Below are 19,970 nucleotides of genomic sequence, written 5' to 3'. Positions count from 1 at the left end.
CTGCCTGGGCCACCATGGAGCTATTAAGATGCACTTAACCGTGTCCTTGGCAATCTTCTGGAGGACTCTTGGAATTAATGGAAAACATGTCTGGAGCTGACTGCTCCAATGCTGTAGGAAGGCATTCCTCTTCTGAATCTGGGTCTATCCCCGCTCTGCTGCAGAACCTTACACATGGTATATTCTGAGCCAAAGCAAACACATCCAAGTGAGGAGTCCCCCACAGGTGAAAAATCTTGAGCAGGATGCCCCAATTCAAGCACCACTCATGGGATAGGGCATTCTGGTGGCTTTGAGCATCTACTAGAGCAGGGATTTTCAACATTGGATCCCCAGATGTTATTGGACTTCAGCTCCCATAATCCCCAGCCAAAGGCTACTGGGGCTGGGGATTATGGGAGTTGAAGCCCAATAACATCTGGGGACCCAACGTTGAGAATCCCTGCGCTAGAGTATTGACCTTTCCCTGGATGTGAACTGCAACTGGTCAAATGTCCCAGTCCAGGCACCAAAACCAGAGGCGCATCGCCAGGCCAAGCAGAGAATGAGATGCTGTGTCTGCCTGTTCAGATACTACCTGGCTGTTGTATTGTCCATGAGTAGAAGAACTGGAGACCCTGTTATGTATAAAGGGAAGGCCCTAAGGGCCCATAACATGGCCATCATTTTGAGATAGTTGATGTGACATCAAGACGTTCTCTCGAGTCCAATTCCCAGCGGCCACCAGACCTTTGAAATGCATGCCCCACCCAGTGTTTGACGCATCCATGGTGATTGTGAGGGTGGGTGAGCGCTTTGACACGAGCAACCAGGCTATGAAGTGTGTGTGTGGGGGGGAGAGTGACGCCCCAAAGTAATAGGTGGGCCATCATCACCGCAATGCACTTTGTAAACATGTGCGGGGCGGAGGCCAGTCCAAAAGGAAGAACAGTATACTGGTAGGACGGGGAAACCACACAAAATCTTAGGTATTTGTGGTGGTGCGGCACAATAGAAACATGAAAATAGGCATCCTGAAGGTCTATGGACATGAACCATGCACCTGGGAAGAGCAAACGAATAATGGCAGGCATAGTCACCATGTGAAATCTCTTGTCGGTTACAAAGATTTACACCCCTCAAATGGAGAAACAGTCTCAAGCCACCATCTTGTTGGGGAACAGTGAAGTATCTTGAATAGAAACCCATGCTTTCATTTCCTTGAACACACTGGATAGCTCCCTTCCGAAGGAGGGAATCTACTTCTGCCAGTAGAAGAGAAGACGGAGGTGTGGTGCAGAAACCCGAAAAGTGGGGCAGAGAGTCAAATTCTATTTTGTATTCATTCCTCATGATGGCCAGGACTCTGGCATCCAAAGTAATTGCTCTCCAAGCCCCATAATAGGAAAAGAGGGATCACCTTGCTGTAGCATCATTGACGCCTGTGATAGGTGGTCTTTGGCTGTAGATTAGCCTGCAGCCTGGTATTGGATCCTGAAACTGGGGCTCTTCACTGTTGGAAATGGTGTTGGTGACAAAAGAAATCCCCAGAGTGGTAGGTAGACTGTCTGGACTGAGTGTAGCATGGCCAATGTTTCTGTCTCATCGCACTAGAGGCAAACGTGGAGGGTTGAAAGAAACCCATTGATCACGGTATGGTGTGCAACTTCTGAACCCTTCCAAGTGTATCATCGGTCCTACTGCTAAACAAGGCCTCACTGTCAAATGGTAAGTCCTCAATGCATCCCCTAGCCTCTTGAGATGAGGACAACCTCAGCCACACAAGCCTCCTTAGGGAAACCACAGACGCCATAGAGCAGGATCCACAGTTGGCACAGTGCCTAAAAGAATGGAGCTGTTTTGCCACATGGAGGCCCTCACTCAGAAAGACCAACACAGCATCCCTCTGGTCCTGTTGGAGATGCTGGCAGAAAGAATCAACTTCTCCAGGAGAAAATGCTGGTATCTTGCCCAGCACACTTGATGGTTAGCCATCATATGCACAAGGAGACCTGACATGGAGTACACTTTCTTCCCCAAGAAGTCCAATTTGTTTCCTTCCCTATCCACTGGGGCATGCAACACACAATGTCTCTGGTGCGACTGGGCAGACTCCACCACTACCGAATTTGGCACGAGGTGTTTCATCAGAAAAACCATGTCCCTTGCTTGAACTCTATACACGTTCTCCATTCGCTTTGAAATTGTGAAGCAGGTTTCTCCCAAGATGCCATGATGAGTTGGACTAGAGTGGGGACCAGCGGTAGGGCTACAGGAACATTGGAATCTGCCTGAATGATTTGGAAAACAGGATACTAAAACTGAGTGGTTGGTTGGTGAACCTCTAAGCCCAAAGAGGTTGCTATGCTGATCAAATGCTCAGTGTAATGTTTAGAGTCCTCCAGTGAGGTGCTATTGCCCACATCCTGTGCACCTTCCTCAGTAACAGGTACAGGAACTCCATCCTTGGATTCTTCAGAATCCAATGAGTCAAAACTAGACTCTGATGAAACCCACGCCCGGTCCTCTGGAGCAGGAGCCCGAGGCAGAGGACTCTGTGGTGCAGGATACTTGGTTACAGGGCGTGCCAGAGCCAGAGGCTGCTCTGCAGCAGACACCTGTGGCTGCAGGATGGGCACTGGCACTGGTTCCAGAAGTCTACATGGAGACCTTGAGCGGGATCTTAGGTGAGGCGGGGAGCACAAAGGTGAAGGGGATTGTGACCATTTATTTATTGTTAAATTTATATACCATCTTTCATTAAAAACAATCCCAAGGGCCCGTCTATAACATCCTGCATGATGGTACCGATCATCATGGCACGCTCTGTCCACATACATATAGTGAGGATGAGTGTGAAAATCTGGCATGCAGTAGTTGTGGTAAGCCATGTAATGCCTAATTGGGCCCCAGTGGCAGTCAAACAATCATAGTAATCTGGGTTATCTCCCCCTTGAGAAGAGTCCTCCAGGAGGAAGAGCACCTACGACTTTCTGTAGAGCGGTGCCCCACTGGCAAACAGGATCTGTCCCTAGAATGACTCCTATGTCTCTTGCATCATGATTTCTTGGAGGAAATACTAGGACTCCTGCTACAGAAGCTAGAGTTATCACTGAGCAGGTCTGCCTTAAATATGGATTCCAGGTCTGACCGCTCATGGTTCAGGGAGGCAAGGGCTGCATAGGCACTGATGGTTCTGGCATTAAATGCTGGATTTTCCTCTTCTTCTTGCCCTTCATTTGCTCCTCCTGTGGGGAATTGTGTGGTAACGAAGGCAAAGCAGTGCTGCCTTCTTCGGTACTGACGTAGCTCCTGTCAGTACAGATCAGGGCAGCTGTGCTGGGACAGCTGCAGCAACACAGCCTTCTTAGCTGCCTTTGCCGACACTCCTGACAAGCCTGACTTCGCTCCACTCCCTTATTAGTTTTTGTAACTACTTTCCCAGTAGTTGGTGCCGACTGCATGATGTTTGGACCTGGGAGTAAAAGGCCAGTGGTGGGGGCAAGAGAAGGTGGTGCAGCTGGGACCAGAGACACAGGATGAAAGAGCAGCGGAGCAAAAAAGGTGCAGAAGAGGGCAACCAAAATGATCAGGGCCTGGACCACTTTCCTTATTATTATTTGGCATTATATTGAATTATATTATTTGAATTATATTTCCTTATGAGGCTAGGCTACCGCATCTGGGGCTCTTTACCTTGGAAAAGAGGCAACTAAAGGGAGACATGATTGAAGTGTATAAAATTATGCATGGAGTGGACCGGGTAGACAGAGAGAAATTTTTCTCCCTCCACACAACACTAGAACCAGAGGTCACCCCATGAAACTGAAGGCTGGGAAATTTAGGACCAACAAGAAGCACTTTTTCACACAGCACATAATCTATGGAATTCCTTGCCATGGGATGTGGTGATGGCCAGCAGCTTGGATACCTGAGGCATCTGGTAGCCACTGAATGAAACAGCGTACTGCACTAGATGGGCCTTGTGCCTGATCCAGCAGGGTTGTTCTTATGTAAGTGGTCAGAATTGGAAAATTCCCAGGAACCTGGTCAGTTTGTTTTAGAAGGCACTAATAGAAGTGTTTTTCCATCACCCACCACTAAGGCTACTAGTGACATGATACCTTCTGCCTGCTTAAATTCTTAGTTAAGAGCCTTGTGCCATTGGCTTCAATGATAAAAGAGCCAGCAAGATGAGTCAACATTTTTTTTTTGAAGTCTTGAACTTTCACAAGTAGTTGAGCAACTGCAGCTATAAAGAAATGCCCTTTACATTTATGCTTATAACAAAGCCTTTAAAGAAAATATAAGTTACAGGTTTTTAGAACTCCAGACAAAATGTCATACACAAATACAAAAAATGTTTAGAACTTATACATACAGAAGTCTACATGGTCAAAACTTGAATTTTTTTTTTTTAAAAAAACTTGGATGTAGTTTTTCTCCAACTACTGTCAACTTTAGCACAATAAAGTTGATTAAAAGATGGTAGATAATCTGGAATATGCTCATAATATTCAACCTAGAAACACACCTGAAAGCTGCAATTTTACCACAAGAAACTATCAGGTAATTTATACTCATATAGCGTTTCAAAAGTGTATATTTTCATTAGACCTGCCAATAGTAGTTGCTGATATCACCTAGCTGCATTAGAACGTAAGAATCTTAGAACCTGCTGAAAAGACCTCAATTGTGGTTTTCCCCCCCTAGGAAATATCAAAGCTAAGATGACACAAAGAATAGACAGTCTCTACTGTAACTGAATTAGTGTGGAGGGTGGGGTTGGGCAGGGGGAGAGATGGCCTATCAGCATTGTTCCAGCAACACTATGTGTGAACAGCCAGGGAGAAAAGTGAAAAGCTAAATGTACATTCTACTTTTTACTATTTAACAACAATACTCATGTGGGTTAAAAGGTTGTCTAAGTCTGACAGTGTCCATTAAAAATGTAGGAGAAACTTCTAGCATCTTCTAGGGTTTTAAATCAACCAAAATACAAAAGCATATTTCTAATTAATGAACCATGGTAGTCAGCTATTGATCTATTTGTATGTGTGGCTTCTTTTCCTCTTAAAGGATTATGGAAAATACTGAAACCAAACCAAGATAACATGATGAAGTACCAAATCCTACTTTGGGTGGTGCCATTTTGTATTGATAACCAATTTGTCTCAAACTGACAAAGAAACACTAACAAGCACTGGTCAAGACTCATGACTAAGAGAACATCAAAAATACTGATTAACCTTTGTTGTGAATCTTCAACTTGCCTAATATTTACACACACGACCCATTTCTATGAGTAAAACAGGCCACAGAGAAATTACACAAAGTTTCAAAACAAGATTATAGAGCTAAGCTACTACAGCCAAAGCCCTAGTTTGTGGAGGTCTAATGAACCAGATGACTATAGCAACAGTCTAGTTTTCAGGGTTTTATGCTGTCTAGAATGACAAATAATCCAGCAAGACTTGATGAACAGCACTATGTTCTCCCTGTATTAAAAAAGTAGGGACACAAGAATGTCACTAATTACAGGGGAAGAGCTGGAAGTTTGAGTGCAGCAGCATTCTAATTAAACTGATCAAAGAGACAGTAACCTTAGCTATCTTCATATAAGAATAGTTGTAAAAGAAAATTCTTAAGAAGGTACCACTTCCAATTTCTTTATTTTCCATATCCTTGTGAAATTAATTGCATGAAGCTACAAAATTAGCAAATGCTTTGAAATCTGTATACAAAACATAAATTACCTCTACTTTTAAACTGTTTTTGTGCACCACTATAAACTTTAAAAGTGGCACCCAAAATATCCTTATACCACTCTAAAAAAGGAAACTGTTCCTTTAATGTCATACCCTCCCTTTTTCCCCCTCCCCGCAACACCCATATTTCATGATACTAGTCATCATCTTCTTCTTCACGGACATTTCCAAGGTGAGATTTCATGTTCCGTTCCCATAGCTTCTGGTTGTCAGAAAAACCATGCTTTCCTTTGTTGAAAGAATTTGGTCCTGCTGAAGTCGGGGTATCCCTATGATAAAGGAACAAAATCAAATTGGCTAACTTTATCAGTTTAATCTTTCAAGCTCATTAACAAGCCTGAAGACTCACAACTAAGCATGTCCATGGGTAGTACATTAGTCCAGAATAATGGTCCTAACCCACAAGCACCTTTACAAGTCTGTTACACATTTTTCTTTTATCTATCCAGTTCCTAACACTGGCAAATGATACTGCCTTTCCAAAACTACTTTAACAACAAGATCTGCAGCATGTCCTTATATCACTGTGAAATACCAGTTTGGTAGCAACCAAAAGTGTCATGATAGTAATGCAATAAAATATTGACTTTGAAGAACTGTCTGAAAGATTAGTTCTTGCTTCAAAAAGAAATATTTGGAGACCCAACACATTCAACATATCTTGCTTGAAAGAACAAGTCAGATAAAGTTATATCTCCTTAACCAACTGTCACACATTGTTGGTTTTCACAACTGCTAGTTCTAGATTAACCTCCATAAAATCTCAAAAGGAGTAGGTCACTTTTTAAAATACTGTACTATAACAAAAAGCCAGGTTTGTTTAAGGAGGGGATAGTTATGAAACTGAAAAGCAAGAATTCAATAGTTAAAAAGTTAGATGCCAAATCCCTTTCCAAAAGTAAAGAGATTTGATTGTAGCTAGAAATGATTGATTTTGCCATGTTTGTAGAACTAGAGCCACTTTAACCTTCCATAAGGTTCTTCTACACTAACATGGAGAACACTCGAAGTCACCCTCATTTTTCTAAGGTAAGGAACAAGAGCAACTCTACCTCCCAATGTTCTTCATGCGCATTTTTGCTTCTGGGGGCATCTCTTCAGGTTCACTCTAATTAAAAAGGAGAATACAAACATAAGAGACAATCATACATAACAATCCTTTGTATATTCAATCTGTTAATAGCCTGTGAAATGGAAGTATAACACCTCTAGAATTTAAACTCTAGAGCACACTGCAAACCTTATCCAGTTTAAGGTTAACACTAACAAAATGTCATATTCCCATTAAGGAGGATGCAAGCAAATGCAGCAAAGGAAATTTCATTCACCAAGATTTGTACAAAATGGCAAGTCTGCTTATCACATAATTTAGAATAGCTTCAGCCAAACTCTGAGGCTTTGTGGGACAAATTCAGTCTAAGACAGGAGTGAGGAAATTCAGGCATGGCAACTAGATCAGGCCTACTTACTATTTCCATTTGATAATATTTCCCATTGCCATCATTTGGCATGCCCTGTTCCTGTCCTGCCTTCATGAACTAGACATCACAACAAGCAAGTCCTGGCTGAAAGAGATTTCCCTTTCACAAGACATTTGTGGAGTCAGACATCAATGCAAAGGGTTTAGAGTCAAATAATGCAATTTTAGGGTTTAGAGCCATAAGGGAATTTGCCAGTGATGTCCCAAACAGCTGATATCAAAGATATTGCTGCTAATGCAGGCAAGTGATTAAAACAAATTCTCAACTCACTCCTCTGAAGGTTAGAGACAAGTCTAGGAAACTGAATTTTTTACAGAGTGACAGATAGCTGTGTCTGATCTACAACTCCCAAACACTGCAATATCTAAGATACAGTAAAGAAAATCTGGATACCTAAAAACATGTCAGTCCTGTGCAGAAATAGGGAAGAGCCACATTTGTTGTAAGTGCAATGTGGCAGAAGCAGGCTCAAGACAATTATCTGCTCCACTTCCAGATCAGTTTGGGAGGCAAATACCTCTGGGGATAGCTTGCTCTTTGCCCTACCACTAAGGCTAAGAGAACCAGACCAGTCACTGACATTGGTGAGAGAGGACGACAATTCCATCAAGCCTCTTTCCATGAGGATTCTAACTGCCACTGAACTAGCTGCTGTCTGTGGAAGAACATTATAAAAGGAAAAGTTGCAGGGGAGTAACAGCAGGAGGGAGGGCATGCCCTTAACTCCTACCTGTAGGCTTCCAGCGGCATCCAGTGGGCCACTGTGTGAAACAAGATGCTGGACTAGATGGGCCTTGGGCCTGATCCAGCAGGGCTGTACTTATGTTCTTATGAACAGCATTAACTTGGACATCATGTGCTCTTCAATTGGGTCTCTGAAAAGTGCTTCAAGAAGGGTTTGTTCTCTGCCCTGCTGCAACAGCCAGAGCATTGCTGGAGGGCAACACCGAAGGCTGTCTGCCCACTGGCATAGCCTTCCTGAGCAGATATCAGGTATAGAGTGGGAAGTCTGTTGCTTTGCTTTAAGATGAAAGCTCTACATGCTGAAACCCCAGTCCTGCCAACATGCTTGTAAGGTGGAAAAACATATTAAATAATTTTTAAAAAGCTAAAGAGAAGTGCTAGAATTATTCCAAGCCCTCAAGCAGACATTTATATATTGTGCATTTCAAGAGAATTCTAGCCAATTTGAAATAGCAGTGCACCAGCAGAACGAAACTCCCTCTTTTCTGTACATAATTCTAGACCCAGTCTATGAAGGAGATATTTACTTACATCGTCATCTTCGTTGAAGACTGCTGCTACAGAAAGAGTTTTTGGAGCAAGTGTTGGAGTAGGCTCTTTAGGTTTCTAAAAAAGAACAAAAGCTACAATTTAATTTTTTATTTAGGAAAGAAGTTAAAATGCAACTTTCTAATTTAGAATGCATAGCTCCCATGGAAGATTACAGAATTTACTACAGAATACCTAAATTTAGTAGAATATCAGCCTTAATCATAATGGCTGGGTTTCAAGAAACCTTAAGATTAGTTCCCCAAGTCCAAGGAAACTTTAGACTTGGTCTTAAGCATCCTATGCTGCATGGCAAATTGCTTTGGAAACAGAGAGGGATTCCAAATGCCTTATAATACAAAAGTCAGCTGTGCAAAGAAAAAGTCGAATATTTAACTGGACTAATGCAAGATCATTGTCTGACCCTAAGCAGCTGTTTGCATTTTTAATCAAGGCTCAAGTATTGCACGAGTCACAAAGTATCTCAGAACTATGGCCTTATTTTGTGATAGTACCTATGCAGGGAGCACTCTGAACTCTTAACCCTCTTCTACAACAGTGAGTATGCTGGTGGGCCTGGGGAGTAAGGTAGGAGTTACTGCTGTATGCCCAGAGGGGCTCAAAGCAAGTAAGCTTCATTAGTCAATATGTCAGCCACTGATTCTTACTGTACCAAGCAAACACCACATTCTTCCAGAAATTATTCCAGTTCTCAAGATTGGTGGTTCTTATATCTAGCAGGCAGAGTAACTATCCTTATTTCAGCAGAGTGTCTTTTCCAGCAACCGTTGCTGGTATCTCCTTTGTATCTTTAAGATTGTGAGCCCCTTTGGGACTCGCCATTTTTTCTTCTCCTTGTCATGTAAATAATTTTGCGAACTGTGTTAAAAACACAGTATATAAGTATTCTCAAATTCCCAGTATTTAGGAATCAGTTAAGTTTGCAATAATAAGTGTGATGTTGAACGTCCAGGGTTTAACTAGCATTTCTCCTCCTCCTCACACTTCTTAAACTATCATTTTATCATTCACACAGAACAAGAAAGATTTCCAACAGCTTACATTTGCTCCGAGTTTGATGGATATTGCAGGTGGTTTCTTTGCAATCTGTGTGCCTATGGCAAACCCAATCTTAGACATTTTGGCAGGAGCAGGCTTTGCGGTGAAGTCTTCAGCTTCTTCATCAGCTGCCCGCTTCTCTGCGCTGCGACTCGAGCTTTCCCCTCCATTACTGGAAGAAACAGTCTTAGTTTTCACAGGTTTTTCTGCCTCTTCTTCAGGTCCTGGTGAAGTCGAAACAACTTACCAAGATGAGCTATTTTTACTGAGTGGACTGATGGGAGCAGCAACCTCATAAAGCACTGTTATGCAGAGGAGACTTTTGCACTTACAGTGTCAGCACCTCCACAACTGTTTATACAGAGCACACTGTAAGAACATAGACATATAGTGAAGGAAGCTCCAATCACTTGACTAATGTAGAACAAAAATCTTCAGTTGCACACAAAAAATATTAAAACTAAAGCACCTTGGAGCTGCATGACACCACTACGGTAACTGCAAGGGACATTCAGGTCCAAACAGAAAAACATTCCTTACACAGTTGCACGTTTTTAGATCAATTTAAAGCTTAACTTAAATGTACCCATTTATATTCATCAAAGTTTCTATTCCACACTTAAAATCCTCTCAGAGTTAAAGATTGGAGTGAAAATTGCTGGGAGCAGCATTGTTGTCTATACCAGGGATTCTCAACCTTGGGTCCCCAGATGTTATTGGACTTCAACTCCCATAACCCTCAACCAAAAGCCATTGGGGCTGGGGATTATGGGAGATGAAGTCCAATAACATCTTGAGACCCAAGGTTGAGAATCCCTGGTCTATACCACATGAGCTTATGCTGCAATAACATTTTTGGTTAATTATTATTATTTTAATAATAATTTTTTAAAAATTCAATTTCTATACCACCCTTCCAAAAATGGCTCAGGGCAGTTTACACAGAGAAATAATTAAGAGAACATGGATCCCTGTCCCCAAAGGGCTCACAATCTAAAAAGAAACGTTAGACACCAGCAATAGTCATGGGAGGTACTGTGCTGGGGGTGGATAGGGCCAGTTACTCTCCTCCTGCTAAGGTTCCACAGGTCTTCTATTTTTTTGTTGTAACACACTAATGGATGTTTCGACTAGAATTGTACGTATCAGGTGAAAGAAAAATATTATATATTAAATAAAATCACCCTGAGCCATTTTTAGAAGGGCAGTATATAAATCAAATCAAATAAATAAAAAATAAAATAAACATGGGGCTGCACAACTTCAGCCCTCCTACAGATGTTGGATTACAATTCCCATAATCCTTGACTACTGGCCACTGGGAATGATGGGAGTTGTAGTCCAAGAACAGCTGTAAGGTCAGAGTTGTGCAGCCCTGCACTAAAATAACTTCTGGAATGGTAATTTTAAAAAGTTTTGTTCAACAGACAGCAAGATGTGTTCAGAGATGGGAGCAGGGACTATAGTCTATTGAAAACACAGTAGAAAGGCTTTAAAGCCCTAAATGGCTTGAGACCGGGTTACCTGAGAGAGTGCCTTGCCCCATATGTCCCAACTCAGACCTTAAGATCTTCTTTGGAGGCTCTGCTTCAAGTGCTGCAGTCAAACGAGGTGAGTGACTACTAGGGAGAGGGCCTTTTGGTGATTGCACTCCATTTATGGAATAGCATCCCCAGCAAGGGTTGTCTGGCTTCTTCACTTTGTTCTTTTGGATGCCAGGAAGGTTTCTAATCTTCCACGGTTTGGCAAAGTGATTGAGCGAGTGGTGGCCTCTCACCTCCTGGCAGTTTTAGACGATGCAGATTATCTAGACCCATTTCAAACTGGCTTTCGTGTGGGCTATGGGTTTGAGACTGCATTGGTCAGCCTGATGGATGATCTCCAACAGACTATCGACAGAGGGACTGCGACACGGCTGATCCTTTTGGATCTGTCTGCGGTTTTCAAAACCACAGACCATGGTATCATTAGGGGCCACCTGAAGGAGCTGGGATTGGGTGGCACTGTTTTACAGTGGTTCTGTCCCTACCCCTCTGGTAGATTCCAGATGGTGTTGCTTAGAGAATGCAAAAAGAGAACTAAACCCCTGCTAACTGAGCAGAACCCATGCTAACTGAGCAAAGAGACACCTTTTAAAGTGGTGATTTTCTTATATTTAGCAGGGGGAGAGCAACTGGCACTACCCAACCCCAGCACAGCATCCTTCTGGTAGCTATTAGTGGTATCCGCCTTATGTTTATTTTTAGGTTGTGAGCCCTTTGGGGATATGGGGACATCTTATTTATCTACTATTTATTTTTCTATGTTAAGTTTATTGATGCTACCTGATACTTCCGGCCACTTTCTGCCGAAGAGGAGGAAGGGACAGCAGGGAGGTACACTGCCACCCTGAAGGCTTTTACCAAAACTGAGCACCGGCGGTGGACAAGCAGGTGTGTGTGTGTGTGTGTGCACGCACCCCCATCATCAAACTGTGTACCTACCTAGTGTTTGTAAAAGGGCCTCTGAACAGGTTCGTGCACATCCCTAGTAGTAGTAGTGAACTGTGGCTCAATATTGTCTCCAATGATCATCTACATGAAACTGTTGGGAGAAATCATCAGTGGTTTGGTGCAGGGTGTTATCAATATGCTGATGACACCCAAATCGATTTCTCTATGTTGACCTCATCAGAAAATGGCATATCTTCCCTTAATGCATGCCTGGCAGCAATAATAGGCTGGATGAGGGATAACAAACTGAGGTTGAATCCAAATAAGACAGGGGTATTGACGGGGTTGGGGTGGGGGTGGGGGGTCAAGACCCGAGAGATGGTTTAGAGCTGCTTGTTCTGGATGGGGTTACACTCCCTCTGAAAGATCAGGTATGTAGCTTGGGAGTGCTCCTGGACTCAAAGCTCTCCCTGGTTTCTCAGGTTGAGGTTGTGGACAGAACTCTTTTTATCAGCTACGTCCATTTCTGGAGGTGAATGGCCTTAAAACAGTGGGACATATACTGGTAACCTCCAGGCTTGACTACTGTAACACACTCTATGTATGTATGTATGCGTTCGATTTATAGACTGCCCTTACAAAATAGCTCAGGGCGGTTCACAAACATCAAAGACCCTTTAAAACAATTTAAGAGCACTGGAAGGCCAGTCCGAACAGGTAGGTCTTTAGGGCTCTCCTAATTTCCAATAAAGAATTCAAATTACGGATGTCTGCAGGAGCGCATTCCAGTCCAGGAGCAGCTATAGAGAAGGCCCGCCTCTGGGTCGCCACCAAACGAGCTGGTGGCAACTGGAGCCAGACCTCCTCAGATGATCTTAGCATGCGGTGGGGATCAGACTGAAGAAGGCGCTCTCTAAGGTAACCTGGACCTAAGCCGTTCAGGGCTTTAAAGGTAAGTTTCTAAGCAAAATACAAAGTGCTGGTTATTAAACCAGTACTTTGTATTTTGCTCAGAAACTTATCGGCAGCCAGTGCAGCTGTTTCAAAACAGGCATAATATGGTCTCTCCAGGTTGCCCCAGAGACCAGCCTTGCTGCCGCATTTTGAACTAATTGAAGTTTCCGAACTACGAACAAAGGCAGCCCCACGTACAGCGCATTGCAATCATCAAGCCAGGAGGTTACCATCTGATGCACCACTGTTTTTGACAACCACTCTATGTAGGGCTGCCTTTGTACACAGTCTGGAAACTATAGAATGTGGCAGCCACATTGGTTTCCGGGAGATCATAAAGGGACCACATAACACCGATTTTAAAAGAACTGCACTGGCTGTCAATATCTTTCCTGGCAAAATACAAAGTGTTGGTTATCACCTATAAAGTCCTTAGCAGCTTGGGTCCAGGGTTTCTAGGAGAGCGCCTTCTTTGTCATGAACCCTACCACATGTTACAATCTTCTGGAGAGGTCCGGTTATGGTTGCCACTGGCTCATCTAGTGGCGACCCGGGACCAGGTTTTCTCTGTCGCTGCCCCGGGGCTTTGAAATATGTTCCCCGCTGACATAAGAGCATCTTATTCTCTGTTTGTTTTCAGGAAGACCCTCAAGACTCACCAGTTCTCATAGGCTCTTAATTAGAATTTGAATAATTTGTTTTAATAACTGTTTTATGTTTTTATTGTTTTGTGCATTTTAATTTGACTTTTATATTTTAAATTTTGTACACCACCTGGAGATGTATATATCAGGCGGTATAGAAATGTGATAATAAATAAATACCTTTTTATTCACTCAGTCCTTTTACATTTATTTTTAAATTTGATTTTTAAAACTGATTGTTACAGAAGTTTTTTTGTTGGGTTTTTTGGTGTTATGATTTCATGTGTTGTGTGTTTTTACTTGATGTTTTAATGTTGTGTTGTGAGCCACCCAGAGAACAATTTGTTATGGGCAGCTAACAAATAAAGTATTTTTACTTTATATGACAATTATCATCATCATTATTAAAATAACACATAGTTAACATTTGATGTGGAGGAAAGATAGATGAGGAGAAGAAATTAAACCAAGCCATGTGTTTTCCTTCTATGTGGATAGATGAAAACTCACTACCATACTACAGTGCACGAATGATTTTATTTTCAAAGCACATAATGCTCTCCACTGGAATAATTGGTTATATACTGAGATTTCCCTGAGTCTGCCTCACCCTGAAGGCTGATAACAATAGCAAGAAATTATTTCCCTGTTTAGCTCTGAATCTTAAAGGACAGCCCAAACAGGTATGTCTTGCAGTGATTCAAAAGGCACTCTGGCCTGAACTTTAACAAATGGAAGTTCTGGCCTAAACTTTGAGCAGTGGAAGATCCATAAGCAAGCAGTCACCAAGAATTCATCTCTTCATGTCATTGTTGGGTGAATCTGATATGCATTAAGCGGGAATCTGCAGGGGACACAGATTGTAAAGGAATAGTAAGGAGCATATGGTCTTTATGCTGGACTAAACTACTGAGGGCTTTGTTAGGCATAACCAGCATCTTTATGCAAGTTTGTAATTAGCAAGTTATCTGGTCACTATTGGTAACTAGAAATTTCTCTCAGAAGCCAAGTGGTGACAGAGCACTTGATTTACAGAACATTTCCAAGCAGTAGTCTAGCCCTTTAAATATGAAAATCCGATGAACATGCTCATTGCCAACTGAACTTCCCTGTTATGCCAGTATTATCTTGCCTTACCAAAAAGTCTCCTGCTTTTGCACCTTTCCCTTTTGCAAGATCCAGTACATGAAGCTAACAATTAAGTTGGCAGACCATCTCTGCTATGCAAATATAATTTGTCTTTGAAAGGAGCTCTTATCCCCTCCAGTTTTATCTTTTCTTCTTTTTTTGGCCTTGAAGTTGAGCCATAGGCAGATGTGTGAACCCTAATTAGTCATTTGCTGCAGAAGCTTCAGCTGCCATAAAGGCAGTCTGGAAAACGATTTTATATGGGCTTGGATGCTTATGCCAGATTATTTGTCAACTAACTCAAAGTAAAGATGACATTTTACTACTTCATGTATTCTTGAGCCAAGCAGAGCCCTGGAAGGAGAAAAATTAAAAAATGGGTTCTGGCCTGAGGTCTAACAAATCATGGTTTAGATTAAAGGAGTAGAGAGAAGAAAAACCAAGAAAGGGTATTATTTACCTGCAAAGCTTTGCATTGTTTTGCTGTAGATAAGAGCCAGTTTGGGTAAAATTTGTTTTGACTGGTCAGTTAGAATCTGCAAAGGGAAACAAGCTCCTTTGCAACAGGCCATTATATTATGCTCCTCTGAAGGTACAATTTTTTTAAAGACCTCCAAGTATTTTCTCTTTGGGTTGTTGTTGTTGTTTTAAATTATAATACTAGATCAGCTGGGTTTAATGTGTATTTTTTAAGAAGAACATGGTTGTTTTTTACAAATAAGTTTTAAAAGCATTTTAAAACCCTAACCCTCCAAGTATTTTCTGTTTGTGTTGTTGTTGTTTTAAATTATAATACTAGATCAGCTGGGTTTAATGTGTATTTTTTAAGAAGAACAGGCTTGTTTTTTTACAAATAAGTTTTAAAATAAGTTTTAAAAGCATTTGTAGGCAAATCACTAAAGTTATTGGAAGACTAATAACTTATTTTGTAATGCTGTCTTTATTCCAGTTTTCCATCTTTGTCATCACTGCCCCATACAATACACTATCTCAGAAATGCAATGCTACATGAAAGCCATGCAATGAAAATTTTTCACAGCTCTTCTTTATCCCTCACCCCTGCCTATTATGGGCTATGTTCATCCATGCTGGAAAACCATGGATCAACTGGGTCCTTTTCAGTGCAATTCTGAAATAAATGTTTTAATGCTAAAACAAGTAACTGCACATCCTGAAGTGAAAGTACAACAGGATTCTGGACAATGCTAAAATGCATATAGAACTTGGTATTTGATTTGTCTTCTCCAGGGGAAATACATGCTAAAGATGCAATATAAGCTACCACAGAGTCCAGTAGAAGAACTGACAGTACTGTTAGAAGAATGAGGTTTAGCAGTCCTCTTTTTCCATTTTTCCTTAACCTTTTAAATAGATGTCTATGTAACTATTAGAAAATCAAGCATCTTACAATATTGAAGGGCAGAAGGTTTAATTGATTGTTTTTGCAGAGGGTGAACAGGGTTCATCAAGTTCACTGATGTACAGTTGAACACAGAACTCTAGTCCTAACTTTAGATAATTGATAATTCAGCAAGCCACGACTACATTTGAACTTAGGCAGAATAACTTTCATAGTTTAAGTCCCGATTAGTCCCACAACAAGGGACAAGATTGGATAACGTTCATCCGAGTGTACTAATTTACATACAATAACGTTTTAAAATGGACTGGGATCATTTACACATTTTCCGAAGCAGTTGCATTTCTGCAAAGCAATTCTCTCAGGTAAGGCGATCTCTGCAATCCTACCTTGTCACCGTGCGGAAGGCAAGCAATAGGGGCAGCTTTACTAGGGCAAGGTAACTATCCTCCCCCGACCTCCAGAAATGAGAACGGCTAGCGTACTCGAAACGCCTGCCTTTTAAGCTTTGCAGCAAAGGCACCCTGGAAACCGAGCCGCAGCCAGCCAAGAGACTAGGGCGAGCCTGCAGAAAGCGCGGGACTTTCAGCCTCGGGCAAGACTGGTCTGAATTGTCCGGCCGGCCAGGCGAAAGCTTGGTTTCCGAGGGGACGCCAACCCAGCCAGAGGCGTCAGCGAAGGGAGCCTGAGCGCGGCCCAAGGGCTCCGGAGGACAAGGAGAGGCATCTGCAACCCGCCCCGGCCGCTCCCCTGAAACCCAGCCTGCCTCCGTCACAGCCCAAACAGGCCTACTCCAGCCCTTTCCCACCCACAGCCAGCTCTGAACGAGCGCTAGAGACCCGCATGCAAGGAAAGGAAAGGGGAGCGGGGTATAGTGGAGCACCGTGTTCACCTCCGTCAGGAAGCGGTCGCTTCGGCTTCACATCCTCTGCTTTGCCGTCCGCCATTTTCCCCCACCTCCTCCCAGTTGCCGCGTCCCGAGCCTGCGCCGCTGAGCCTGCGCCCTGACGTCGCTCCCCTCCTCTCGCTCGATCACGGAGCAGCTGCTAGAGCGGCCCCTCCTGAGTCCCGCTCCTTATCGGCTCTTCGGGGCAACGTGACTTCCGGTTTGGCATAAGGTCGCTCCCGGCAGGCAGGGAGGCAAATTACCTTCCTATCAAAAGCATTTGGTTTTTGTGATGAAGAATGTAAACGCCTTCCTGGATCAGGGCAGCCCCGAGTTTATCTGAGGGGCCGCCAACCCAGCCAGAGGCGTCAAAAGAGGCATCTGTAACCCGCCACGGTTGAGTCCAGCCAGCAACCTAGTTCAGACAGTTGGCCCCTCATGCGCCTGTGCGAAGCCCACGAGCAGGAAGTGGAGGCGTGCCACTTCTGCCATTGCGCCCCTGCAACTAATATTCCAAAGTATACTGATTCTGACTCTGAAAGTAGCATATAGCCATCAAGGGAAGTCTAAAAGCCTCATGTATGCATTTTATATACTGCCTTTCCTAAAGTGGCGGTTTACATTAAAATCAAAAACATAATAAAACAATTGAAATCAGAAAGCATTTATTATTTTAAAACCAGATTAAAATTTAAAACCAGGTTGTTTTTTAAAAAAATTGAGTTGTAAAGTAGCAGTGTCCTAAGGAAGAGCTCAGCTACCATCCACCCCGTTATGCAAGGGGGGGGGGGAGGAAAGGAAAGGTTGCTCCTTCGAGTAGGTGTGGACTCCTGGCGACCACAGAGCCATTGTGGTTTTCTTGGTAGACTGATCTGATTCTAGAGTGATAGGATGTTTAAAAACAGAAGTTCCATTCAGAAAATCCAGCATGGACATTCTGTACCCTTCCCCCTTTCTGATACCACTATGAGTAGTGGTATTCAGATAACAGGTTTAAAGTACAATTTTCTTTAACTGCTGGGTAAGCTACTCCACTGCACCATTGTATTTTGATAAACACACATTTCCGATTGTACTAGAATTCACCATACCACTTGGTGAAACACTACACAACAACTATAAATTAAACTATTTTACCACCATAGAACTCTTAAGTGATGTGTGATAATGAGCAGGATATGAATAAACATACTACAACAGTGTGAGATAATTTACCTCAGAATAGTTTGATCATCGACTGCTAGCAGGCCCTGTTAGGAGCAAAATGCTGGAGAGGCTTTAGCATCACATCCTTTGATGTCAACCCATAACTGAGATACAAGCCTGGCCTGGCTGAAGAGAAGCCTCACCCCATATAGCTCATGAACCAGCTGTTGTGATTGGTATTGTTATGTTTGACAGGGTCTACAGCCTTAGAGATGGAAAATAAGTGATAGTATTGCAATGATTACATGGGGTTATGCTTTTATTGTCCTAACCATCAGACTTGAAGTGGTCAAATTTATTTATTATTTATTTTACATGTATATGCCACTCTTCCTCCAAGGAGCCCAAAGCAGTGTACTTCATACTTAAGTTTCTCCTCACAACAACCCTGTGAAGTAGGTTAGGCTGAGAGAGAAGTGACTGGCCCAGAGTCACCCAGCAAGTATCATGGCTGAATAGGGATTTGAACTCAGGTTTCTCTGGTCCTAGTCCAGCACTCTAATGGGGACTGGCGAATGGTGGATTGAAGCCTAGACTTTGTCTCATAGCAAGTCCATGTGGGGGAGAGTAAAATGCTGATTCATTCCCACGTTTGCTCAACAAGGCTGTCCTGGTAATCATGGCCACCACACCCAAATTATTACAGAGTTTGCTGCGCCCCCTGGATTTGGGTGAATGTCCAGGGAACACTCCTCATTTACCCAAATGGAAAAATACACAAACCTCCCACGGGCAGCCTACACATGGTGAGAAAACTTGGTAGATTGCTGAACAATTAACCTTGAGGGTATCTGCACAAGGGTAAAACCCCTTTTTCCTGAGTAAAAAAATCCACCCAGAGAAAGGTGAAATTACAAAGAATAAAAAGAAAAATTTATTCAAAAGACTACAGAATGCTTTGGTCTGAGGTGCTCTCTCTCGCTCTCTCAGCTTCAGTTACAGTTTTTAAAAAACACTCAGTACCTTCAAGAATAATTCAAAAAGAGCACTATCTGGAGCACTATCACTCCAGCTGATAGTTGGAGTGGTACACTTTAAAATCTTTGTTACCCAGTTGCAAAGATGATTCAAAAAGTACCCCCTGTTGTAAGGAACCTTTAGAAGCACCTTTAAAGGTTACAGAGACTTTTGCAGTGCCCTGGATGGATAAAAAGGGTACAGGTACTTTCTTACATTACAAAATAAAACACAATAGATCAGTTATAAGGATCTGCAAAGCACTAAAATAAATCTGGTGCCAGCTACCTAACCCATGGTTCCCTGGCTAAATCCTTCTCTGAAGCCAAGCCTTGGCTTCTTCCCTGAACTCACCAAAAACATGATAGAGACTTCAGGCTCCTGGCTTGGCCAGCGAACCTGTTGCTTCCCCTGCCTGGTCCATGCAAATTTGCAATAGTGTTGTAAATGCTTTTACACACACAAAAACAATATAAAATTTATTGATGTCAAAGGAATGGAAATGAAAATTGGCAGGAACACCCTTCAAGAGTACTCCATAGAATTCATTGTTACCACTGTTCCAAGGTATGTGCACGCTCATAGGTTTTTTGATGTCCACTCAGTTCATTTTAGATCCCGCTCAGGTTGAATCAGGAAGGCCCCATTCTGAATGCAGGGGCGCGCACACTGCCTTGATACTGCACCCCAGAACAAAACTCATTCCGCACAGAGATGAAAAAATTAAGAGGGACCACTAATTTTTACCCTGATCCTAACACTTTCCTCTGTGCAAAGGTGACTGCAATTTTACCCCAATTGTTTGGGAGTGATAAAGGGGTGATAACACAGAGAAAGAAGTGCA

At 42.6% G+C, this 19,970-nt stretch overlaps 1 protein-coding gene across 1 annotated transcript; it reads right to left on the bottom strand.

The window, feature by feature from the left end:
* Positions 1–5,634: 5,634 nt before the first annotated feature.
* PCNP (PEST proteolytic signal containing nuclear protein) lies at positions 5,635–17,363 on the bottom strand. Its single transcript, XM_053310254.1, has 5 exons — positions 16,970–17,363; positions 9,563–9,783; positions 8,504–8,578; positions 6,800–6,855; positions 5,635–6,016 (listed from the first exon to the last, which is right to left on the bottom strand). The coding sequence occupies exons 1-5, from the start codon at positions 17,022–17,024 to the stop codon at positions 5,884–5,886; spliced, it is 540 nt and encodes a 179-aa protein (XP_053166229.1). The 5' UTR covers positions 17,025–17,363; the 3' UTR covers positions 5,635–5,883.
* Between the last annotated feature and the right edge of the window lie 2,607 nt (positions 17,364–19,970).

This window comes from Hemicordylus capensis, chromosome 3 (genome assembly GCF_027244095.1).
Source record: "Hemicordylus capensis ecotype Gifberg chromosome 3, rHemCap1.1.pri, whole genome shotgun sequence".
Classification (NCBI taxonomy): domain Eukaryota; kingdom Metazoa; phylum Chordata; class Lepidosauria; order Squamata; family Cordylidae; genus Hemicordylus; species Hemicordylus capensis.
This window is presented reverse-complemented; position numbering and strand designations above follow the sequence as displayed.

Coding starts and splice junctions, on each gene's coding strand:
- PCNP (XM_053310254.1), bottom strand. CDS start 17,024: ATGGCGGACGGCAAAGCAGAGGATGTGAAGCCGAAGCGACCGCTTCCT. Junction 8,579..9,562: donor CCATCAAACTCGGAGCAAAT/GTAAGCTGTTGG, acceptor GTTCTTTTTTAG/AAACCTAAAGAGCCTACTCC. Junction 6,856..8,503: donor TCTTCAACGAAGATGACGAT/GTAAGTAAATAT, acceptor CTTTTTAATTAG/AGTGAACCTGAAGAGATGCC.